General features: G+C 31.2%; 5 protein-coding genes and 1 pseudogene across 6 annotated transcripts; 2 read left to right on the forward strand and 4 right to left on the reverse strand.

The window, feature by feature from the left end:
* Nucleotides 1-515: 515 nt before the first annotated feature.
* LOC124493420 (very long chain fatty acid elongase 6 pseudogene) lies at nucleotides 516-5,206 on the forward strand (annotated as a pseudogene).
* A 1,081-nt stretch (nucleotides 5,207-6,287) lies between these two features.
* On the reverse strand, nucleotides 6,288-12,290 carry LOC124493704 (transient receptor potential cation channel subfamily M member-like 2). The gene is made up of 5 exons (XM_047056809.2): nucleotides 11,646-12,290; nucleotides 11,191-11,580; nucleotides 10,067-11,108; nucleotides 7,730-10,012; nucleotides 6,288-7,046 (listed from the first exon to the last, which is right to left on the reverse strand). Exons 1-4 carry the CDS (start codon nucleotides 12,063-12,065, stop codon nucleotides 7,758-7,760), a joined length of 4,107 nt encoding a protein of 1,368 aa, XP_046912765.2. The 5' UTR covers nucleotides 12,066-12,290; the 3' UTR covers nucleotides 6,288-7,046; nucleotides 7,730-7,757.
* A 113-nt stretch (nucleotides 12,291-12,403) lies between these two features.
* LOC124493728 (putative ATP-dependent RNA helicase DDX10) lies at nucleotides 12,404-14,871 on the forward strand. The gene is made up of 2 exons (XM_075732221.1): nucleotides 12,404-13,250; nucleotides 13,318-14,871. The coding sequence occupies exons 1-2, from the start codon at nucleotides 12,447-12,449 to the stop codon at nucleotides 14,803-14,805; spliced, it is 2,292 nt and encodes a 763-aa protein (XP_075588336.1). The 5' UTR covers nucleotides 12,404-12,446; the 3' UTR covers nucleotides 14,806-14,871.
* LOC124493708 (ATP-binding cassette sub-family F member 3) lies at nucleotides 14,791-17,190 on the reverse strand. The gene is given in 3 exon segments (XM_047056814.2): nucleotides 14,791-15,114; nucleotides 15,188-16,317; nucleotides 16,319-17,190. Coding segments are annotated over 3 exon segments (2,148 nt in total). The 5' UTR covers nucleotides 17,096-17,190; the 3' UTR covers nucleotides 14,791-14,873.
* A 113-nt stretch (nucleotides 17,191-17,303) lies between these two features.
* LOC124493707 (salivary peroxidase/catechol oxidase) lies at nucleotides 17,304-20,372 on the reverse strand. Its single transcript, XM_047056812.2, has 5 exons — nucleotides 19,453-20,372; nucleotides 19,007-19,383; nucleotides 18,071-18,940; nucleotides 17,506-18,007; nucleotides 17,304-17,424 (listed from the first exon to the last, which is right to left on the reverse strand). The coding sequence occupies exons 1-5, from the start codon at nucleotides 20,172-20,174 to the stop codon at nucleotides 17,367-17,369; spliced, it is 2,529 nt and encodes an 842-aa protein (XP_046912768.1). The 5' UTR covers nucleotides 20,175-20,372; the 3' UTR covers nucleotides 17,304-17,366.
* Nucleotides 20,373-20,731: 359 nt separating this feature from the next.
* Nucleotides 20,732-25,363, reverse strand: LOC124493706 (atrial natriuretic peptide receptor 1). 2 transcript variants are annotated; one of them, XM_047056811.2, is made up of 7 exons: nucleotides 24,441-25,363; nucleotides 24,105-24,344; nucleotides 23,599-24,042; nucleotides 22,899-23,524; nucleotides 21,559-22,846; nucleotides 21,388-21,485; nucleotides 20,732-21,296 (listed from the first exon to the last, which is right to left on the reverse strand). In XM_047056811.2, exons 1-7 carry the CDS (start codon nucleotides 25,018-25,020, stop codon nucleotides 21,033-21,035), a joined length of 3,540 nt encoding a protein of 1,179 aa, XP_046912767.2. In that variant the 5' UTR covers nucleotides 25,021-25,363; the 3' UTR covers nucleotides 20,732-21,032. The 2 variants fall into 2 exon arrangements, with proteins under 2 accessions (XP_046912767.2, XP_075588337.1); XM_075732222.1 differs by having other exon boundaries at nucleotides 24,870-25,362.
* Nucleotides 25,364-25,467: the final 104 nt, after the last annotated feature.

A 25,467-nucleotide genomic window follows, 5' to 3' on the forward strand; every position in this document is an offset into this window, starting at 1 on the left:
ATTTATTTAATTTTTTTTTTTACTTGCTTATCGAACGGTTCAATCAATTTTTGTCCGTTCAAATGAATGAATGAATGAAAGAAACAAAATAACTGTTTGTCTGTCTGTCCATCAATGTGTGTGTGAGTCGGTATGTCTCTGGTATTTTTTTTTTTATTTTTTTGTATTCATGGATTTTCTCTCTTTTTTTCCATTTCCAAATATTCCAATAACCATCCACTAACTTCATGTTAATTTTGTTTTTTTTATTTTATTTTTTACTTAAAATCATTTATATGTCAAAAATATTCATCGACATTATCGTTACCGTTATAATAATAATAATAATAATCGGCTACCACAAGTGAAGAAGAAGAAAAAGAAAAAACATTCGATCAAAACAGCGATCATCATCATCATCATCATCATGACGACGATAACCTAGATATATAAATGTGTGTGTGTGTGTGTATGAGAGAGAAAGAAAAAATAAAAATAAAAAGAAAAAATAAAATGTCGAAACTAAAAAAAAGAGACGAATAGATGATGATGATGATGATGAATATAGAGATCGATGGTTTTTTTGTTTTGATCGAGCCAGAAAAAAAAGACCGAAAATTGACGAATTTTTTTGTTCGAAAACAAAAAAAAAAAATAAACAACAATTTGAAATTTAATGTCTCAATCGATCGATACAATAAAATGACAACTAATCAACAATCATAGTTCGAATATATATTCATTGTGTGTGTGTGTGGTTTTTTTTTGGTAAGGTCACCGACAACAACAACGTCAAATCCATTGCAGCATCTATCAATTGATTAACTAGAGACGAAAAAAAAAATATCATTCGATTTTTGCAAGCAACAAATTGAATTGAAATTTATTTCTACTACAAATAATAAAGGTAAGTTTTATGTTTTATGATTTTTTTTTGTGAGAAACCAAACACACACACATACATACATAGACCAGATGAAATTTCACCTGGAATTTTTTATTTTATTTTTATTTTTGATTGAGAGTAATGTAATGTTTTGAGTATTTGTGTATTTTGGCTGCTTTTTTTTGGCAATAAGGCTATAACCTGCAATATCTCTCTCTTACACATTTAGGTTGTCTGCTTCTGTCTCTTTCAATCTATATTATTTGTATTTTTATTATTATTAGTTTAGTTCACTGTTTATTTATTTTTATTTTTTTCGCTGCCAAGAGACCAGAAACAAAAAACACCTACGTCAGTGTGTGTGTGTGTGTGTGTGTGTATGTATCTTGACAAACAAGGATCGATCTGTATTATAAAAAAACTATCGTCATCATCAAATGAACCAGAAAAATTAAACTAAAAAAAAAACACGCCACACAACTAAACCAAATGGTAAATCTCATCATCATCATCATCATTAAACACACACACACATTATTGTCACGTTGTTATTTGCCCTTAACGTATACGTTATTTTTTTCTGTTTTTTGAGAAAAAAAAGAAGAAGATTATCCATTCATTGAATGTTTTTCATCACTTTACATTCATCATGGTTCGTTCTCTTTCTTTCATTCACAATCTATCTTTGTATATCTAATAATAATCTACTGACAAACTGATTACCTGGTGGTCGTCAAGATCACAAACATACCAACAAACAACCCGATCTTCAATAATAATAATAATAATAAAACAACGACGACTACGACGACAACGAAAACGACTCGTATGGTCACAAAATAGTCGTGTCATTTTTTTCTGTTTATTTTTGTATTATGTAAATACATGAAATGGGTAAAAAAAAGGTAAAATAAATGTGATGATTTGATTTACTATTCCTAAAAAAAAAAATTTACAATTTTTTTTTGTTTTCTTTTTAAAATTTTTTTAGATTCATAATTATAAAAACGTCATGATGAATAGGATGATGATAATAATAAAACAAATATGAAAATATAAACAAGAAGAAAAAATTTACAACAACAATGTGCAATCTTTAAAGAAATCCAATCTTGTCATTATCAATCATCATAACTTATCAAATTGTTTCCAATTGAAATTATCTTTTTTTATTGTTAACGATGAGAAGCTACCAATTGTATTATCATCATCATCAACAACAATGATTTGTACACCAGATATACAGATATTATTGATATATAAAGCAATATATCTGTTTAATTAAATTTTTATAATAGAGGTGACAATTTTTTTTCTTGTTTTTTTCTTAAAAAAAGTGGATATATATCATCAAGTGATCATCATCAACATATATTTATAAAAAAAAGAGAAAAGAGACATGAATTATATAATCAATATAACTAGAATCTTTTGATTCTTTCATTCACTGTCTGTTGTATGTTTATGATACTAATTCTTATTTTATTTTTTTCTTTTTTTATTATTCTTTCATTTTTAGGTCATTCATTCATTCAAATAGTCAAACAAAAATACGCCTGATGAACAACAGAATTGAATAATGATGATGATGATGATGAATATGATGGTTCAGATTTTATTCGAAAGAATATAAAAGAAAAAGAAAATCTCAATCATTGAAGCTAAATCTTTTTCTTTTCTTTTCTTTTTTTTTTCTTTTTTTGATTCAAATATTTCATCGCATACGAGAAAAGAAAAAGAAAAAGAAAATCATCATATTAATTGTCGCATACTGTTGTTTGTGCACGTTGCCATCATTTATTATCATTGCCGACAACCGCTCTTCTTTAGCCACCATCAATATATTACACAGTGTGTAAATTATTATTATATCCTCTCAATGTGTGATTATTATATTATTTTATTTGGCAAAAAAAAAAAAAATTTTCTGTGAATGTGTGTGTGTGTGTCTCATTAAATTTTGTGAAAAATGAAATGAAATTTTACAAACACACAGACATTTTCCATAAAAAAAAGGCACGTTCTCTATAAAGCCGCCTGTTATCCATCCAATTCATTCGTTTATATATTGCTCTCTATAATTCGCAACATTGAAACAGCAGAACAAAAAACGGTTGAACGGCACGAATTATTAAAAAAAAAATTGGTAAAAAAAAATCATTTCTGAGTCATGATATACAATACAATTAATAATAATACAAAATCATCACTGTGAAAAAAAAAATAACGTACAACAACAGCAACAACAACTATTGACTCACATCATCACATCAAATCAACAGCGGTTAAAACTTTAAAATTAAAAAAAATTTTTCATCATTCAAATTCATCATCATTCGAATCCATTAGAAATTCTGCTCAACAAAAAAAAAAAAAAAAAAAACAGTAAAAACCACACACACACACATCAACCAAACCACGCCGCTTTAGGTGAGAACGACGCCGACGCCAAGTTTTTTTTGTTTTATTTTATATTACAGTTAAATATATACCAGTGTGTACGGAAACGAAAAAAAAAATCGACAGTTATTATTATAATTGAAACGCCCCTATATTCTATTCGTTTTTTTTCTGTTCATTCGTCTGTGTTTTGTTTGTTTCTGTGTGTGTGTGTGCGTGTGTGTGTGTATGTATGTTTTTTGTGCCATATTTTTTTTTCCACATTTATTCACATTTGATGATTCGCCTAATTCTTCATTCATTCATTCGTTCATCACTTGTGACTCAAATCGAACATCTCAAAACAACAATAATAACAACAACAACAACAACAAATACATCCAGTCAAAAATCATTCACTCATTCGGGTCAATCCAAGTCAAAACATTTCATTTCAGTTTCAGTTTCAATGTGTTGAAGAGAGAGAAAAAAAGTCAAAGTCAAGTTACCCCTTTGAATTTGCATCATCTGTTTATTATTTTATTTTATTTTTTTTTTTTTTGAACAATTTTTCATCGTCGTTTTTTTTCGATTGTTTAATAATTGAAAAATATTGTATAGAAAAAAAAATATCGTCCGATATAGAAACACGCCGTCCAATAAAAATCGAACATAATGAATGATGAAAATGTGGCCGATTCATCAGCCGCAGCCAGAATAGCACCAACATCAACAATAATGATGAATAATGATGAAAAGATGGCCATGAATATGAATATAACGAATGAAGTATATCTAAAATTTGGTAGACCAATATCAAATGAATGGTCAGAATTTCCTGGGCTTCCATTTGCCTTTGAATTTGAATCAAATTTTAATCGTGATTATCATCGACAATGGATGTACGATAATTGGTATATAGCGATATATGTAAGCATCATATACATAATGGTTATATTTACTGGCCGTTGGTTGATGACAAATAGACAACCATATAGTCTACGTACGCCTATGGCCTTATGGAATTTAGCTATCGCTTTGTTTTCATTGTTTGGCACAATACGTTGTCTTCCGGAATTCATACACATCATTACGCAGGAAGGAATAGAACAATCATTTTGTTCAAGTTCATATTATCGTGATGTACGAATAACACTTTGGTATTGGCTATTTGTCTGGTCAAAAGTAATTGAATTAGGTGATACAATATTCATCATATTACGTAAACAGAATCTAATATTTTTACATTGGATCCATCATGTATTAACGTTATCATATGCATTTTTCGTTATTGGTGATGCACCCGGTACGGCACGTTGGATGGTTTCAATGAATTTCACCATACATACATCAATGTATACATATTATACATTGAAAGCTATGCGTTTTCGTATTTCACGTTTAATTGCAATGACAATAACAATAGCGCAAATAACCCAAATGATATTTGGCCTATACATCAATATGAAAGCCTATTTAATTAAACAATCTGGACAATCATGTGATACCTCAATATCCGCTTCACTATGTGGCCTTTTCATTTATTTTCTTTTTTTCTTATTATTTATCAAGTTCTTTGTATTTTCATATTGTTCCAGATTTCCATTGATTGGCTTACGTAAATCATTACGAACAACAACAACAAAAACAACATCAAATATCAAAAATAATAGTATCATTACAAACAATAGCCATTCAACAAACATTAGCAATAGTAATAATGTTCGATCGATGAAAAAACATGTTGATTAATCCATAAATTCTTCCTTTGTTTGTTTGTTTGTTTGTTTGTTTATTTGTTTGTTTGTTTTTCTTTGTCTTTTTGTCCATCCAACAAATCCAATACCCATATATCTCTTACCATCTACCTACTATTCACAATTTTTAATTAAAAACAAAATAACGGTCTAAAAACCCGGTATTACTACTACTGCTACTGCTATATTAATTTAACAAACAAAATACGAAACAAATAAATCTTTTTGTTTAAAAAAAAAAATAAAAACTTTGTACCTTGTATTCAAAAATAAAAAAATTTACAAAATTAACGAAATTTTTTTTTCTATTTATAAAAAAAAAATTATTCGTCATACACACCCACCAACACACACACAGAGACACAAACAAAATAGCCCTGTTTGTATTTTGGAACGAATTTTCAAAACAACAAAAAAAAACATTATCGTTTGCTGTCTACAATTATATATAAATATTATATATCCACGATTCACACATGTTGTAAAAGTTGAAAATTCCTATTCAAAAAAAAAGTAAAAAAAAAAAATTCATATGACACAGCCACAATATATATGGAACATTTTGAAAAATTTTGAAAACAAAAACTCTGTTGCCTTCTTTTTTTCTTTCTTTCTTTCTTTCTCTTGATCGTCATCATCATTCTCATTATCATCATCATCATCATCATCGTCGTCATCATCATCATCATTTTTCATTCATTCTTATTATTATTATTGTAATTTTTTTTTTATTATTTTAATTTTAATTAATTAATTAATTCATTCGATTGATTTGATTGATTGATTGATTCAATTGTGAAATGAAAAAAAAGTGAATAATTTGTGGCGAAATATTAATAACGATAATAATAATAATAATTCTTTTCAATTGATTACTAAAATATATAATTTCTATGATCTATGATGATTGCAAAACAAAAAACAAAAAAATGACAAGAATCAAATGATTCAATCATCATATTGATTGATTGATTGATTGATTGATGGTTGGTTGGTTTTTTTTTCACAGAGAGAAAAAAAATGGATCAAAAACAACAAACAAACAAACAAATGTGATGATAAATTTTGGCAATTGCGAAATGAAAAAAAAAACAACAACAACAACAACATACACTTATTGAACTTGAACTTTTTTTTCAATTTTCAAGGTAGTTCAACGTGTATTCATAGTACAGATGAATGGATGATGATGATGATGATGATGATGGTGAAAACGTCAACGTTCGAATGACGAAGACGACGACCGAAACACAGACCCAAATAAACATTTTCCATTTCTCCTCCAAATTTTTCTTAATGTTTTTTTTTCGTTTTGTTTTGTTTATATCATGGATATTTGACGGGCTTTTTTCTGAATTTTTTTTTAAACAGCAGTAAAAGTAAAAATAAAATAAATAGGCAAAATTTCAAATGGTTGTTGTTGTTGTTGTTGAAAATCACGTTGATCCAGAAATGATTTGCGAAATGAAAATTAAAAACATACACATGCCATATATATGATCATGATGAAAATAAACTCATAACAAAAACAACAACAACAACTTGTTGCATCGACAAATTCATTCATTTGGTCTCATTTTTTTTTAGTGTAAAATCTAAGGAGAATGACATTGTGCCCTGTCGACCGGCCATCATAACGGATCATTATTATCATCGTATGATGATCTTCTTCGATCATTATGATGATGATGATGATGATGATTGCTCCCCTTATTAAACGGTCACATTTGTCTTGTACTGAATTTTCTTTTTTTTTTCTCCACAAAGCTCATCGGATTATTCGATCGACATGATGATGATGATGATGATGACATAATGACACAGTGGCAGTGAAACCTATACGCGTATAATATATACAGACAAAAATTAGACAAATTTTTTTTCCGAATTTGTGATATAATTTTATTATAGTGTATGATTTTTTTTTCAAGAGGATATAGATTTATTCATTTCCAATCGGCAACCGTTACCATCACAATTTATGCATGTATATTGATGATCTGTTTTCCATTGATAAGCATCGTTCAATCTTATGTATCGGCTGTCTGTATTTATCAAGAAAAAAAAACGAATGTTTATTTAGTAAATTGATTATTTACAATCAAACGACAAAAAAAAACAGAAATATATCTGTACCTATCATATAACATTATATACAACAATGCCAAACACTCGTATATTCAAAATATTGCAACAGTTTCAGTCCAATGGAAAATGAAAAAAAAAATTTCAATGCAAATTATTAGACTCAAAATTGAAAATTCATCATCATTAGCGATTGATAAAACATAAACAAAAACAAAACAAAGATGAATTGAATTTTTTTGAAGAAACAACAAAATTCATTTTCCACAAATAAGTTCACTATGTGTTTATACAGGTAAAAAAGTAGTGTAAACAACAACGAAACACACACACACAAAAAAAAATTAGAGCAATGAATATGTGATAAAATTTAAATTTAGGGAAAAAATGACTACAGAGACAAACAAACAAGCAAACATAGCACACAACTAATGAAAATGAAATTTCCATTTTCATTTTTTTTTTTTTTTTGTAATGACAAAAAAAACGAAGCTTGGCCCGAATTTTCATCATCAGATGACGTTTTGAACTAATTTCCAATTTGAAACCGATCATAATCATCATCATCATATATATTATAAAAGTAATAAGAAGAAAAAAAATTGAACCAAAAAAAAAAAACAAACAAGAACACATCACCTACCTTATCTTCATCATAATCATCATTAATATTATAAACATTCAATGATTATCTCCGGTGATGATGGTGGTGGTGGTGATGGCGAAACTAATGATGACGATGATGATGATGATGGTTTCATTTCCTTGTTTCCATCATCACCATCAACATAAGCATGAGCAACATCGTTGTTGACTTGTCCAATATCATTGCCAATCATATTTTTTGTTACTATATTTTCTTTGAATGTAGAACGATATAAAAATTTTTCCAATTCAAACAATTTACTCTTAATTTCACGTAATAATTTTTTTTCATATTCAATTTCTTCAGTTATATCACGCATACAATCCCATTGACGATGATAAAATTCATCATTATTATTATCATTACCATCCATTCTTGATAATCGTTGCTGTTGATCAAGATATTCGCATGCTAATAATTTCCAATAAAGACAATCTTCTGGTGATATAATGTTTTCATTTTCAGTTGATTTTTGTTTCCGTTGATGATGATAAATTCTGTCGAATAATTTACACCATTTATGGCTATAACAACAACAACATAGAATGTAGACAATATAATAACATAATAGATACAAATAGTAAATAATACTGAATGGCTCCGGTATTGATAATCGATTAGCAAAATCTATCACTAATTGATAACGTTGAAATTTCCAAATTGAATCAATTTCTGATACCCATTTGGAAGCGGTCACGGCAAATATAGAGAACAATAAAGGGCCAAGAATTAATTTAAGAATAATGAAGAATTGAAAAACAAAAACGTATATTATAAACGTATCGTTATCATCATCATTTTGATAATCAAATGTAATGGATGAATTATCAAATGTATGAAAACTATTTGGACAATATTCAGCTTGTTTTTGCCGATCATTTGTAACGGTGATTTTGCCTGATGGTGGTCCAGTAAATAAGGAAACGATGCCCTGATGAAATACTGATTTCACTGAATCAACAGTCAATTCTTCATATGGATATTGTAATGATCGAATGGCAATGGAATTAGCAATCAATATAACAGTGGTGATACGCATATAGTTAACAAAATCCACAGTGATCATCAATCGAAATCGATATAGGAAAGGACCAAGCGTTGATGAAATTGGTAAATATACTGAGATTAATCGATAATAAAAGTACAAAACAGCCAATGCAATCATAATTTTTTGCCAATAGATTGGATAAAAATATATTCGAAGAACACGGGTGGTTGAAAAAATTCCAGTAAAAATGAGAATCAATAGGATTTCGATGATTTTCGGATATACAGTTACAACGGATGAATATCGTATGAATAGAATATAAACATGTCGAATGTAACTGATTGCTATGAGCAATGACCAACTACAAACGATTGAATCGAGAATAATATTACCACAATTTGGATATAATGCGGCTAATGAAATCAATATGAGAAAAATCACATAAAACAATAATGATGTATAAAATTTGCTAATCGGTGCCGACCACATCATAATAATCATTTTCCATAATGGTGGCTGTTTCTCTACAAATACCTCCCGTTTCTTCTTCCGGTCGGATCTATAGTTTTCATTCATAGTGTTTGATGATTGGTTTGATGTTCCAACATCATTAACGAAAGCCTGATTATTGTAAGCCATTTGTTTCATTTCGTACGTTTCATTACGATTCACATTTTCATATACATCATCCAGTTCATCGTCATCATCATCGTCCAATTCTTCATCATCATCTTTTGGTTCATCATTTTTAAAACGAACCCAAATATACATGGGAAATACTAATAAACTACAAAGTAATATTTTGATTGAAACTGGAACGGTAAAAAAACCCCATGTTATTTCACGAAGACGAATCTTTCCTTGAAATGTATTGGCCAACCATTTTTGGCAACAAGGATGAGCAAGAAATTGTTTCAATCTTGCATTGGCTGCAATATCTACGGCTGTCATATAGTTCCAATCTTTGATTGATTCACGTAGTACATTATAGGCAAGCGTTATGTTTTCCTGATAACAACGATCAAGCACATCGTATGCATAGCTGGCAAATGTTTTCGAACGTTGTTCAAGTTCAAATTTTAGATTTGTATCATAAACATGCCAGGATAGTCGTTCGAAAAACATTGATATTATCAATGCTAAATGTATTGGATGATCACAATATTTCCATAAAATTTCAACCAATTCATAACGATTTTGTACGACTGCCCACATTGTTAACAATGTTAGTGCTTTACGTTCAGCTACCAATGAATCTTCAATGAAATCGCTAGCATTTAGATGTAGTTCATCTAGGAATATATTTTTTATGAAATTCAAATTGTTGAATCAAACAAGACACTTACCAATTTTAATTAAATTTTGTAATCCAGTACCAAATTCTAGTAACCAATTTAAATCGGTTTCAATGAAAAATTTCGATTGTCTATCGACTGGTGATTTACTTAGCACAGTTTCCCAACATACAGCATGAAAAAATTCATCATCATGTATCATACGAAATAGGCGACTTAATTTGGATGGTGTTAAAAATTTATGCAAGTGAAAACCATTGGCCAAAAATAGTTCAACAAATTCTTCACGATCCTGTCGTGTTAATATGGTCAGAAATTTAGATTTCAATAATCCACTTAAACTGATTGAATTCATTGAAAACAATGTGTTTCGAGCTACATTAGCACAATTCCAATCGACAATTAAATCAAAATCTTTAGAAAATTGTTCACCATCAAATGGACGATCAACATTACGATGTTTAGATTTCAATATGGCATTCAATAAATATTCACGAAGATTGGTAAGATTACCTTGATTGATGTTATGCGTATCCAATAAGATTAAATATTCACGACCATCTTGTCGCCGATGTTGTTTGGTGAGACAAACACATTCAATGACTTGTTGACAAATTTTATCACGTTCATTGTTTTTATTGTCAGCTTCCAAATCACTGAACTGTTGTATTATTTTCTTATCCAACAATGGCTTCACGTGTTTATCGATATAATCCACATCCAAATAATCAATAAATGAATCAAATATCCGTGTATATGCATAGGAAACAATATCGGCCATTCCACCAGTTCCTTGCAATACGACAACCGGGATTCGTTTTTTTATCAATTGCAAAACAAGCCGTATATTTTCTGGTTCTCCATCAATCAAAATCGAAACAAACGGTGTATCAGCATTATTTTCATCATGATTTTTTGATTGTTTTTGGCTTGAATTGTTAGTACAATCTTGGATGGTGAATAAATCGATCAATTTCATAATGAAATCATTGTTGTAGGGAAAATTTTTCAACACAATAAAATGTGTATGATCAGGATTCAATTCAAATCGATGGCCATCATTGCAGCCAGTGTTTTCAATGTTTAACAAATTCTGATCGACCAAACCAAAAACAGATGATGCATATAAACAGTATAAACAAACATTTGAAAAATCAATAATAACCATTACTTACCAATGCATTTTCAATGCAGCATAATTTTCGTCCATAAACCAGATGATTTTCATGAGCAATGCCGATCAAATTAAAGGAATTCACCTGTTGATAAAGACGACCTTTTAGTTTGGCCTTTCGAAATTCACGTTCGATTGCCGAACACACATAAGATGTTACACCACCATTAACGGCATTGGTCAATATCCACATTTTGGTCGACATAGCCGCTTTTGCGATACCAATTTGAAAATTTTTAATTTGTTTTTCATTTTTCCATCGAGTATTTTGTGATTTTCCCGTAACGATCAATGTAACAATTTTGGGCATTCCAAGTTGCCATTCTTCCAACAATATTCGTGCCAATTCATTAGATGTGATATGTGGTTCAAGCGAAACGAATGGTTTAAACTGGAAAAATAACAGAATAAAATTACAAATTATTATTATTATTCGAATCAAAATTCAACACTTACATCGTATTGATGATCTTTGTGTTGGAAATGAATTTCACCTAAATTAAATGATGATCTTGTTGGTGATTCAGATTCGAATGGTGATTCTTTTATAGCATTCAATTGTCCTGTCAATGGTGTTGGTAATGGTGTAGGAAGCGGAAATATCGAACCAGAACGTCGTGAACGTCGACGTGTTGCTAATTTTGATTGTTTTAGATATGTATTCAATTTTGCATCCTCATCATAACAATCACCGTGTTGATTTCCTTGCTGTGAAATTCTTGCCACCAATTGTATTCGTTTGACAATCGATTGAAAACCACCGGTTCCTGAACTTTGGCCAAGCCTTACGAATGAATTCTTCCGTTCGGCGGTTGAAGATTCTCGGCCCGGATAAATTTCATCTTCTTCATCATTCATTGGATTCTGGTTATTCATCCTATGATAATTGTTGTATGTTGTTATGTCTATGTTTGTTACTAACTGACAAATTTGACATTTTTCGATTGATATGGATAAAAAAAACAACCTAAACCAACAAACACCTGTGCACGCTTATTCTATGCCATCAAGTTAATTTTGATAATTATCAAAATGATCGATCATCAGAAGATTTAACATTCGAAACACTTGAATAACAACAGATAACAGGTGTGTGTGTGTTTGAAGCGCCATAAATTTAAAAACAAGCAACAAAATGATTTAGAATCATCAACCTCTGTAGTCATATCTTCTATGAACAAACACTAAACATGTCACGTGTGTTGCTCGCATGGTTTTCATCTGCAGAATATATACATCCAAAAAAAAAAAACAAACATGAAAATGAAATCAAAAAATTCAAAGAAAAATTACCGCCAAAAAACCGATGATAGTGAAGATGAAATTGAATTACTTAAAACTGAAATCAGCCAATTTGATTGGTCCAAATTTAAACGTTTCGAAGATCTACCTGTTTCACGAGCAACAAAACGTGGACTAGCAAAAAATAACTATGTCATTCCAACCGATATTCAACAACAATCAATCGGTTATGCTCTCACTGGTAATGATGTACTTGGAGCCGCTAAAACCGGTTCCGGTAAGACTTTAGCATTTTTGATTCCAACGCTCGAATGTTTGTACCGAAATAGATGGACAGCGTTCGATGGTGTTGGTGCATTGATCATTTCACCTACTCGTGAATTAAGCTATCAAACATTTGAAGTATTGAAAAAAATTGGCACCGAACATGATTTTTCGGCTGGATTAATCATCGGTGGTAAAGATTTGAAATTTGAAAGCAAACGTATGGATCGTTGTAATATAATTGTTTGTACGCCTGGCCGTTTACTACAACATATGGACGAAAATCCACTTTTTAATTGTGACAATTTAAAAATTCTAATTCTAGACGAAGCTGATCGAATTTTAGATCTTGGATTCGCCAAAACAATGAATGCAATCATTTCTAATCTACCGAAACAACGACAAACATTGTTATACTCGGCAACACAAACCAAATCGATCAAAGATCTTGCCAAATTGAGCCTCAAAGATCCTGTTTATGTTTCATCACATGAACATGAAAAACATTCTACACCGGATAATTTGACACAAAGTTATATCGTTTGTCCGATTGAGGTAAGATTTTTTTTTTAAAAAAAAAGCTCTAGATTTTATTTTAACTTTTTTCCGTGTTAAAATTCAGGATAAAATCAATATGTTATGGTCTTTTATTCGACAACATACGAAACATAAAATTATCATATTCATGTCCACTTGTAAACAGGCGAAATTTATTTATGAATTATTTTGTCAACTTCGTCCTGGAATTCCATTGCTTGCACTTTATGGTACATTACATCAGTTAAAACGTATGGCAATCTATGATAAATTCTGTGAATCTTCGAGAATTGTTTTGTTTGCAACTGATATTGCTGCACGTGGTTTAGATTTTCCTGCCGTTAATTGGGTAGTTCAATTGGACTGTCCAGAAGATACAAACATCTACATACATCGAGTTGGCCGTACAGCTCGTTTCGAAAGAAATGGAGAATCATTATTAGTGTTGGCGCCCAGCGAAGAACAATCTATGGTCGAACAATTGGAACAAAAAAAAGTACCAATAGAAAAAATTCAAGTAAATCCACAGAAATTGTTTTCGATTCAAAGAAAAACCGAAGCATTATTGGCCAAACATGTGTCTCTAAAAGAATCAGCTCAACGTGCATTCAAAGCCTATTTAAAATCGGTGTTCATGATGAAAGACAAAAGTGTATTTAATTATGAAATGCTTGATGTTGAATTATTTGCACGATCATTAGGATTATTGACAGCGCCACGAGTTCGATTCATCGAACGTAAAATGGCTGCTCATGCGAAGAATCAGCCTCCAGTCAAGAATATCGAGATCAAACAGAATCATGCTGTAACGATAAACGAACAAAATGATGATGATGGCGACAGTGATTTTGATGATTTATTTCAAGTGAAAAAATATGAATTTCAAGATAACAATGATGAAATGGTACACGTGGATCTAAATCAATCAAAAAGAAAAAAACAGCTTACGAGAGCTGCCGTTTCGAAACGATTGTTGAAGAAAAATATTCCATTGAATTCAAAAATAAAATTCGATGATGACTGTAATGCCATACAGGAAGGCATACCACGAAAACAAACATCAGAATTGACGAAAAAATTAGATGAAATTGAATCTGGTATTGATATTGAATTAGCTAAACAGATCATGAAAGAAGAAGATATTATTGATAAAAAATTGTATCGGGATTTGATCAAAGAGAAACATTTGACTAAAAAATTGAAAATGAAAGAAAAAAAGAAATCAGTGAAATCAAATGAAAATGATGATGAAGATGAAGCTGATGAGGAATATCTTGAAAACGAAGACGTATACGATGATGATGATGATGATGAGGATGAAATTGTTACAAAGCAATACATTGATGCTTTGCCCGATCCAGACATAGTATTTGGTGACAAAGATTCTGAAATCGAAGATACAGACAATCATTCTGAAGACAAAGATGATGATGATGAACGACCAGTACAAACGACTAAACGGAAAAAATTTCATAAACCAATTTCATCAAAGAAACAAAAATCTAATCAATATAATGATGGTGAAAATTTAGAATATTTTGAACAAATTGCACAACAATTACTTGATGTTTGATTTTATTCATTGATTTTTTTTTTGTATTTTTGTTAAAATATAATAAAAAAAACAAATTAAAAAAAATATTAAGCAATTTCTTGTAGTTCCTTATTGATTATCTCTTTGTATTCTTCAAATCCACCTTTTAGACATTTGATTGTTCCATCACTACAATGCCATAATTCTTGGCAAACTTTTTGTATCATATTTTGATCATGAGTAACGAGTATAACACCACCACTGAATTCATTCAATGCTTTGGCCAGTGCTTCCACTGTTTCGACATCCAAATGATTAGTAGGTTCGTCCATGATGAATAAATGTGGACTAAATGATGAATGAATGAATGAGAAATTTTTCATGAAAAAAACTCAACATAAAAACATGTGGTAAAACTTACTTTGTCAATGTCATAGCTGCAAAAGCAACACGAGATTTTTGTCCACCGGATAATGATTGTAGTGATTGTAAACTAAGATCACCAGTAATACCGAAACCGCCTAGATATTTTCGATAATGTTCAGCTGATTTTCCAGGCTGTTGTGTGGCCATAAATTGTAATGGACTTTGATTCATTGGTAATTGATCCACATGATGTTGAGTAAAATAACCGATGGATAGATTACGATGTGAATGCCGTATACCGGTTGTTGGATTCAAATCACCAATCAATAATTTAAGCAAAGTTGTCTTACCCGATCCATTATCACCGACGATACAGATACGTGATTGTAGATTGGCATTCAGGTTGACATTCTTTAGAATAGTTCGGCCAGATTGATAGGCAAAATTTACTTCGCTCAATTCGAGAATCGGTGGTGATAAACTTTCTGGCTGTGGCAACTTGAACACGACTACAGATTCTTTTTCAACTTGGTCGACAATTTTTAATTTATCTAATGTTTTAATTCGACTTTGTACCAATGATGCTCTTTTGCTATTATAACGGAAACGATCAATAAATTCTTGTGTATGTTTAATGTACATCTGTTGTGATTCGTATTCACGTTCTTGATTTTTAAGTTTTTCAGTCATAGCTGTCATGAACGATTCATATGTTCCTTGATAGCAATCGATTTTTCGGGAATGAAAATGAAGTATTTGCGTCGGTACTTCTGAAAGGAATTTTCGATCATGTGACACGACTAATAATGTCGATGTCCAATGATTAACAAGATAATTGGTAAGCCAAATAATGGCCTTCATGTCCAACATGTTGGTAGGTTCATCCAGCAACAGAAGATCCGGTTTTGAAAACAGAGCTCTTGCCAATGCTAAACGCATTCGCCAACCACCGGAAAATGTTTTTGTTGCATTTTTTTGCATTTCATGTGTGAAACCTAAACCTAATAGAATGGTAGCAGCTTTAGCTGGAGCTTTGTCAGCTTCAATAGCGGTTAATTCTTGATAGATTTCATTTAATTGTTCAGTTTCCTTATCGGTTAGTGATGATTTTTGTGACAAGATTTTTTCACGTTCAAGAAGATCTCTGCGAACAGTATCACATTCAAGGACAGAATCCAATGCTGTTCGTATCATCACCAACTACTTCTTGTTCTACGTGTAATATTCGAATATGTGATGGAATGACCAATTGACCGGTGGATATCATTTTCAACAGCGTAGATTTACCGATACCATTACGACCACAAAGTCCATATCGTTCGCCATAATTCAATGATAGGTTAGCACCTTGCAATAACACATGACTGCCAAATGAAATGTCGAAATTTTCAATTTTAATATCTTTGGTTCGATTTGTTCCAGCCTCTTCTTGTCGATTAGCTTTCTTTGACAATGATTGTGAAGCCGATGCCTGTACATTCGAAGCAGTTGTATTGGTATCAGCTGTAGATGGACCAACACCATCACGTCGTTCTGCTTTTTGTTTAAGTTTTTCTTCGGCTTTTCGAAGTTTGTTCTGGTCAACTTTGGATTCAACTTCTTTACCACTTGTCCAGATAGATTTCCATTCTTCTTCTTTATCATCATCGACCGTTGAACCAATGTGTATAGGCCGGCTAAGTCTAATATCATCACCATCCTCATTGTCTTGTTCATTGTTAGCACGAATTATATCGAATAATTTATCACACATAACCTGACATAAATTTTCCGGTGATTTAGGTGGATTTGGATTGAATGCATCATTAAAACATGAGATGAAAATTTCACCTACTGCTTCTTTGATATCATTTGTCGAAGCAAACGTATCGGATGTTAGTACACCAGTAATATAGTCGGATAATTGTTGATCAATATCGGGTATTTGTGCTTGTACAATGCTTAAGATTTCGGTTGCAGCCATTTTTTTGTAATTTTAAAAATTAAAAACTTATTATACCGAGAAAAAAACTAAACAAAATAATGATTTTAAAAAAATAAAAAAAATTGTATACACAAATTCGTGCACGTTGCATCGATCGGCTACATTGACCGAAATTGATTCGATTGAGTTTCAATAGTTTTTTAAATTTTAATCCGCGCATTTTCAAAATATTTTGCATTTTAATATATTCATGAATTAAACGTTTATTTTATTTTATTCAATAGGAACAGAAAAAAAGATAATAATGATTTCAAATCCAATGATTCATATTAATTGATGGTAATTGATTGCATCGTAATTTTGGATTGCTATTTTTGGAATGAAACGTTTAAATGAGTAAATGGTAAACAAAACAAATCGACTTGGCCAATCATTTCAGTTTCACTTACCTGGCCGATGGAATTAACAATGCAAATTTTTGCATAATACCAACATCACTATTATCGCAAAGAATTTTGGCTAATGAAATCTTTTTTATTTCAGCCAATTGTCCAGGAGTGAATGATGTTTCCATGCCACCATTTTCATACCAGAATCGATCACCTTCTTTGATACGTCGAAATTGTTCACCAATAATACAGGCAAATGTTGGACCAACAATAGCACCAGGTAGAATCTGTTCAGATGTACCGGCAATAAATAGATCAACATCTTCCACTTGTTTATATAAATGGCTAAGAACATCAGCCACTGCTGGATTCGATAACACAGTACGAAGATCGGTGAATGATTTGATTTTCGAAAGGCCACAAACTTCACGATATTTAACATAACTTTGAATACCATGATCACGACCACGTTGTATGTTCAATGCAACTATATCAAGACCAAATCGTTTACCAGGTGCTTGAAACAAATGATTGGTTACATCTCTTGAGAAAAAATTATCAACTAAAAACCAATGAGTAAAATGAAATAATTAATTGTTTGAGAAATATCAATTAATAGACTTACAATTTTTCATTCCTTGTCCAGTTAAACCGGCTATTCGCATATCATAAACACCATCTTGATACAACAATGATGGATTGGCAAATACATCTCTCAATGAAATCTGTGCAACAATCTGATTTTCCGGTGTATTTAGATTCAATATACCATGTACTAATGAATGTAATCTATATGCAGCCGTACTGAATTCATTCAAAATGGTAGCATCTACTGCTTGATTATAGGAATCACTGTAACCATCATGTATTCTTAATCCAAAATGTTCAATTGTTTTTGGTCCAAGAATTAGTGGCAACATTTCATTATAGATAATGTGCTGTAATTCTGCAATAATAATTCGTTTGGTTTCTTGAAATATCGTCTCATCATTCCATTGTGGATGCATGTTTTGCAATATGGTTGCAATTCGATTATGTTCACGTAAGAAAACTGTATGCAAAACGACTAGATCAATGACTTCGTTTGCACGAATATCACCAGCCAAAAAACAACTCATATTAGCTGTTTCAGGAATCTGACAATTTACTTCATTTCGATTTGAAGTGGTCGGCGGAAATGGTTTATGATTCAACATGGTTACTTTCATTAATCCACCTTGAAATTGTCGAAGTCGTGATTCTTGTTTCAATGATGGTCCATAAATGTTATTGCCATCAATGTATGATGATAATTGATTTAGCTGTTCACGTGGTCCAAATTTACATTTAGGATTTACAGCCGGTGCTGATCGTACGAAATTTATACATGTCTGTGATTCAGCCCGTAAGAAAAAATCATCCGATGGAACTGGAATAACAAAACAAGCTGGATGTAAAAGTTTCGGATTTTGACGTACTTTTTCATCACAACAGCTTATACGTTTGTTATCATGAGCTGATTCGAAAAATGAAAGAAAAAAAATTTAACTTTTACTCAATTATGCCATCATTAAATACTTACTTCGAGTAATAGCCGTACGAGTAATATCATGATCAATAAATTGACCAAATTGCATCAACATTGTTGAATAGAAATCATTTTCAAGCTGTGATTCTGGTGAAATACTCATTGAAATTTGTCGAGAATTTGGTAGTTCATTGCCATCCATAGCACGTCTTGGTTCATTGAAACGATCACCATAATCTGGTGATAATAATCGACTAAACGTACTGACAGCTTTTCCTTGATTTGTATAGATAAGATTATTGCATGTACCATCTGGATTTCTATATCGAATATTTTGACAAACAGCATTTGATTCACAAATACCTGCCAATGAAGAAACATCTCGAATATTCATATTACTTGATTGTATATCATCGAGAGACATGTTTTGGCTGTCAGAAAAAAAGAGCACAATTAAAATATGAAATTTTAAACGAAAAAAAAAAAATATCACCACTAACCTTTTAGCAAAGCTAATAAACGTTTCCAATGCTTGAATGGCATCATTCATTTCTTTCAATGATAATTGATTACCACCGAAAAAATTTTGATGAGAAAATTCTTGTGTACCACTTTTTGGTTCAAGATCATTTCGTCGTAATTCATCTTCAAGTGATACAAGATCCTTGATTATTTGATTGGCTTCATTTGAATTGAAATCGGCTAAATTAACATTTCTTGTGGAACTTTCTGCCACTATTGTTGGGCTAAATGTATTTGTGACCACAGGAAATCGGCTAGTTTGTGGCAAACTAATGCCGACTTTATCACCATTATTATTATTATTATTATGGCAACAAACACCGGTAAAACCATTAGTCATTGAACAGAATTTCGGTGGTGAAGATGTTTTCCGTGAACAATTGTAATAAAATTGACATGTACCAACTGTACATTCACTTCGACCAAATGAAAATGAACGTGAATCAATTGGTGTGCTTACCGAACTTGATCGTAGCAATGGTACCTTACGAAGCTGTGCATTATTCTGAACATTCGATGTTATTTGTTTTGGTGTACGATGTACAAAGTTCACAATTGTTGATCGACTTCTTGTAATAGATGGCAAACGATGTGTAAATTGAAATGTATGTTGTGAATTACATGATGATATTGATAATGTAAACAATATGGATACGAAAATTGACCGGTAAATAAATGATAATTTCATCATTGTAATCATAATCAATCCACAATCAAGATCGAGATGATTGAAAACACGTTTTTTTCCACTTTATATCCAAAAATCAAACGATCGTTTACAACCTGTGTGAATATTGAATGAACAAGATTCATTCAAATCTTACGATTCTACACCATATAATAATAATATATTAATCTCAAACAGGATTCTTCAAAGATTAAAATATGCGCGCGCACCATGCATAAAGAGATGAAAAATCATATATATCATTCTTCAAGGTTAAATTCTGTATGTTTCAAGATTATTATCAGAAAAAAATGATGATGATCGTTTTTTTGTGATAATAACTGTAGCAATGTTGTACCATTATTATATTGTTTGGATTTTTTCCAGGGAAATTTTTTTTTTCTCTTATCACATCATTTCACAAGAAAATTAAAAATGATTTTGTTTTCCACGAACACTTGTGAACAAAAAAAAATTGTGATTCGAACAACACTGTATTGTGTACTACCGATTCAATGATATTAATGTTTTGTTTTTTCTTCATCCAAAAAAAAAAAACAAAAATACCCAACAACAATGACCAACGATAATTATGATAAATTAATAACAATTTCATTTATTGAATATATAATATTAACAATCTATACATCTAAATAAATACACTATGAATTATTATTATTCGATATTCATATATACTTAATAATCATCAATAATTATATTGGCTATCCGATCGATCGATCGATCGCTGTTATCATTCATGTAAAACTACAGAAAAGTTGGGTGTGTCTTTTATAGAATTAAATCATCATCATCATTCAAAGAAGTGTATACATTGTGTGCAGGGAGAGAGAGAGAGAGAGAGAGAGAGAGAGAAAGAGAAAGAATTCAACATTATTCAATATTAGCTATTGATTCACTGATTGGTATATTTGTATTTGTATTATTATTGTTATGATCATTGAATGATGAATATTCAGTACGATGTTTTGCTGATTGTCGAAATTCATCCTGTATTGGTACATCTTTTTCAAGTTCATTGAACGATGATTGATTTCCTATAGATGATGTCTGCTGTGAACCAATACTACCAACACCACCAACACCACCAGCACGTCGACCACTTTCCAACCAATAGGTAACCATTACTCCTTTTCCCTTTTTTTTATATTTGTTCAAATTGAAAATGAAAGTAATTAATCATCAATGGAACAAAAAATTCATGATTTTCATCATCTATAGATTTTACCTTGACTTCAACTTCACCTCTTGGTATAATAGTAAAACAGCCAAATGTGTCTAATAATTTTTTCGTATTTTCCGAAATATGAATTCTTTGTGGTTCACCTATGAAATATGATTAGATAAGAATGATGAATCATATTTTTTTTGAAAATAATTATGTCCATTATCCACTTGCCATGAGTTTCCATTCGTGATGCTGTGTTGACTGTATCACCAAAAAGGCAATATTTAGGCATCTTTAATCCGACTACGCCAGCAACACATGGACCACTATGAATGCCAATTCTAATTTGCAAACGTTTTTTAGGCGAATGTCGAATCTTGAATCCAGATACGGCTTTTTTCAAATTCAATGCCAACATTGCAATCTCTTTGGCATGATCATTGCCATTACGAATAGGAAGACCTGATGCAACCATATAAGCATCACCGATTGTTTCCACTTTATAAACATCATGTATATCGATGATTGCATCAAAACAGGTATATAAATCATTCAATAAATCAACCACTTGTAATGGTGATGATTCGGCCGATAGCAATGTAAAGCCAACAATATCGGAAAAAAATATGGTAACTGATTCGAATGATTCGGGCTTTACATGTGATCCTCTTTTCAATTCTTCAGCAATGAATCGTGGTAGTAGTTGATAAAGTAATTCTTCGGTTTTCTGTTTCTCTTCAATGACCGATTGAGTCTTTTCTTCGACAATTCGTTCAAGATTCTGTGAATATTGTTCCATACGATTCAATAAATTATCTAGGAAATTTCTCGATGATATTCCTCGTGTAATACGACGCAATTTTTGTTTGATAACAATGAAATCCGGTCGATTATTTGGATGTTCATCCCAACATTCTTGCATTAGTGTAAGTAATTCTTTTGAAGCTTCATCTGGAGCCACTTCTGGTCTAAATGGTGGCACTGTACCCATTCGAACTCTATCAAGTATTTCATCTGGTTGATAGGTTTTTTTCTTTCTACCCAATCGTTCCAATGATTCGAATGGAGGTGATCTAGTAATAATTTCTTGCAATATAATCGCGAATGCATAAATATCGCCTTTTTTCGAACCCGAATTCAGTGGATCCTTAGAACGCAAATGCTCTGGAGCAGTCCAAAAAAGAGCTTTTGAATTAAGATCATGTTCACGAGTTATTTGAGCATGTAACGTACGAAGACCATAATCGGTAATTTTCACCATAAAACGACCATCTACAACACAATTGGTCGATTTTAAATGGCCATGATATTCAAGTGTACTATTCTGTAAGAATAACATTCCTTCAACAATATCGGTCATCATTGAATATTTAAATGTCCAATCGATTTGTATTTTTTCCGTTTCCAATAAATCATGTAAACTACCTCGAATCATTAGTTCATTAACGACACCATAATTTGGTTCATCCGGACAAATTCCAATAAATCGAGTAAGGTTTTCATGTGTAAGATCTCGCATCTGATTTGATTTGAAATTATTACTCATGTCCTATTGTAAATAATGTATTTACCTGTTTGATTTCAACCAACAATTGACGGCTCATGGCCAATTTTTTTATCTGTAATGGTTTGAATGCAATTTTAAGTCCTTTATAGATTCCAACATGAACTGTATCCAATTCACCGGCTGCACTAAGCAATGAATGTCCAATTGAACCGATTCGCAATGATGATGCTTTACCCGATTGATAGCCATCATTATCTGAAGCTAAACTTAATGCTGATTTAGCTCCTGATTTCGCCTGATTAGGAAATATGATATCTTCATACACGACTCGCCACCAATTATCATTTAAATCTTGTTCCATTTTGATTTTTTTGTAAGCAAAAAACGATATTATCAATGTTAATAATATAACCACGAAGAATGTGATCAAAATTGAAGCCCATATTGGAAATCCTTCGTGTTTGATACAATGTGGTGCATCACCCGTAAAACCACAATCGGGTACATCTGGTGCTGGACCATATTCTTTGGGCCAATGAATCTCAACGCCAGCAAATTTATCAAATATACGTCTAGCACCAAAATATGTTGCCACTGGTCTCATCGTACCGGTTTCTGGATCTAAATCGTTTAATGTATAATCAACTTCACGATCACCATTTTGATTGATTAAAATATCTCCAGTTAATGCTGCAGTCAATTATCATCAAAAAAAAGTTATAATTTAATAAACAGAATATAAATTTTCAAAGTAAATAAAATACCATCTGGAAACGTTCGATCCCATAATGCTCCCCGAATTAATGATCTACCATCGGTAACATCGCCACCTTTGGCTAACGTATAATTATATGCCCAAGCATACATGGAAACACAATCATAAAAAGCTGCAACAACTGGATTAACATCGTCATGATTTGCCATACGGCCAAATTCTTCGGATGATAATTTTGTAACCTTGTGAACAAAACTAGTGTATTCCGGAGAAACTGGAACACGAATTGCCATTATCATCAATGATTCATACATTTCTTTGGCAATTTTATTTTTACGATCACCAGCTTTGTACCAGGAAAAATCAGCCGATTCTTTATTAGTTTTTAACAATTCAATTCCAAAAAATACGTATTCACCACCACCCATGCCAAGTGAATGTGCCTCAATCATTATATCACGGGTATTTTCACCATTAGTGACTAGAATTATTACTAAAAAAAGGGAAAAAATGTGTAAATAGTTTTCGATAAAAAAAATGAATGAATGAATTTACCTCGAGCACTTCGACTAGCTTGCCGTAACATTTTCTGATAATCGATTGTAACATTGGGTAATTTTCTTTCATATGTGATTGATTCCAGAAAAATTTCATAACCAAATTCAGCTTCTTTGAAAATTGATTGCAAACTAATTCTGACTAATTTATTGGCCAATTCTGTTTCATCGACAATCAAAGCAATATGTTGCCATCCATAAACTTGAAATATTTTGAAGAAAAAATGTGATACACGATCTTTGGTGAAATAGAACAAAAGGTCAGAAAAATTAATCAATTAGAAAAATTCATCATATCAATTTTTTTTGTTGTTGTCTAGGCACTATGAATTACCCAATGAAAATGAAATTCTGGTTAGTGTGGTGAAAATTTTTTTATAAGAAAATTCATAGCTTATACCACCAGCAGTGAATACTGGTACATTCCAATATGAAGCCATACGTGAAACTGGATCCAATGCCAATGAACAGATTGGACCAATAAAAGCGCTTACATGTCCGGTATAATATTTTTCAGCTGCTAATGCACCTAAAACATTACTTTGACAGATATTATCATCATATACTGGATTTAGATAGAATTGTAAATGTGGATATTTTTTTGCTGCATCTTGTATGGCCATTTCCAATGTTGGTTTAAGTATTTCATATGAAATGGGCAATTCATTTTGATTGGAAATCAATAAAACTAAATCGATACGATTAATGGATACAGCTGTATGGTCACCACCGATGACCATTGATGATGATGGTAAATCATTACTTTGTCTACGACGTAATATAATGCTGCTATTATTGATGTTGTTGTTGTCATTGTTTCGTCGATCTTGAGATATTTGGACCGATCGAGTAGTAAGAATCAGATCCAATAGGATGAATAATATTACCACAATATACCACGATGATACGTACATGTTGTTATAAATTCAAAACTAAAATAACCGTAACCAGATAATTTGACCAGTTATAACCGTCCATTTTTTTCGATTTTCAAATGAAACTAGTAGATTATCATCATGAAACTTTTGTTTGTTTGTTTTTTTTTTCATTCTTTGTCAAATATTGACAATTTTTGTCACTGGTTAACTTCATTGACACCTTCATTTTACAGTGTATGTGTGTGTGGGTGTGTGTGTTTGCCTTCTATTTAACACAAATAAAATTGTTTGTTGTGGAAACAAACAATAAAAACTACTAATCAGATTTCATTCAATTCAATGGTGGTCATCATCATCATCATTGTTATTATTCTTTTTAATAGTTTTCAAACACACAAAATATAATAACATTATCGTTCGATTGAGGATTTTTCTAGAACAAATTCATTTTAATTCGCACATTGCAAAATAGAGTATATTTTT

This window comes from Dermatophagoides farinae, chromosome 6, assembly GCF_024713945.1.
Source record: "Dermatophagoides farinae isolate YC_2012a chromosome 6, ASM2471394v1, whole genome shotgun sequence".
NCBI classification, from domain to species: domain Eukaryota; kingdom Metazoa; phylum Arthropoda; class Arachnida; order Sarcoptiformes; family Pyroglyphidae; genus Dermatophagoides; species Dermatophagoides farinae.

Coding starts and splice junctions, on each gene's coding strand:
- LOC124493704 (XM_047056809.2), bottom strand. CDS start 12,065: ATGAATAACCAGAATCCAATGAATGATGAAGAAGATGAAATTTATCCG. Junction 11,581..11,645: donor ACAAAGATCATCAATACGAT/GTAAGTGTTGAA, acceptor TTATTTTTCCAG/TTTAAACCATTCGTTTCGCT. Junction 10,013..10,066: donor ACAAAATTTAATTAAAATTG/GTAAGTGTCTTG, acceptor ATATATTCCTAG/ATGAACTACATCTAAATGCT.
- LOC124493728 (XM_075732221.1), top strand. CDS start 12,447: ATGAAAATGAAATCAAAAAATTCAAAGAAAAATTACCGCCAAAAAACC. Junction 13,251..13,317: donor ATATCGTTTGTCCGATTGAG/GTAAGATTTTTT, acceptor GTTAAAATTCAG/GATAAAATCAATATGTTATG.
- LOC124493707 (XM_047056812.2), bottom strand. CDS start 20,174: ATGATTACAATGATGAAATTATCATTTATTTACCGGTCAATTTTCGTA. Junction 18,941..19,006: donor TCGTACGGCTATTACTCGAA/GTAAGTATTTAA, acceptor TTTTCGAATCAG/CTCATGATAACAAACGTATA. Junction 18,008..18,070: donor TGGACAAGGAATGAAAAATT/GTAAGTCTATTA, acceptor ATTGGTTTTTAG/TTGATAATTTTTTCTCAAGA.
- LOC124493706 (XM_047056811.2), bottom strand. CDS start 25,020: ATGTACGTATCATCGTGGTATATTGTGGTAATATTATTCATCCTATTG. Junction 24,345..24,440: donor CAGAATTTCATTTTCATTGG/GTAATTCATAGT, acceptor ATTTCACCAAAG/ATCGTGTATCACATTTTTTC. Junction 23,525..23,598: donor GGATCGAACGTTTCCAGATG/GTATTTTATTTA, acceptor AATTGACTGCAG/CATTAACTGGAGATATTTTA.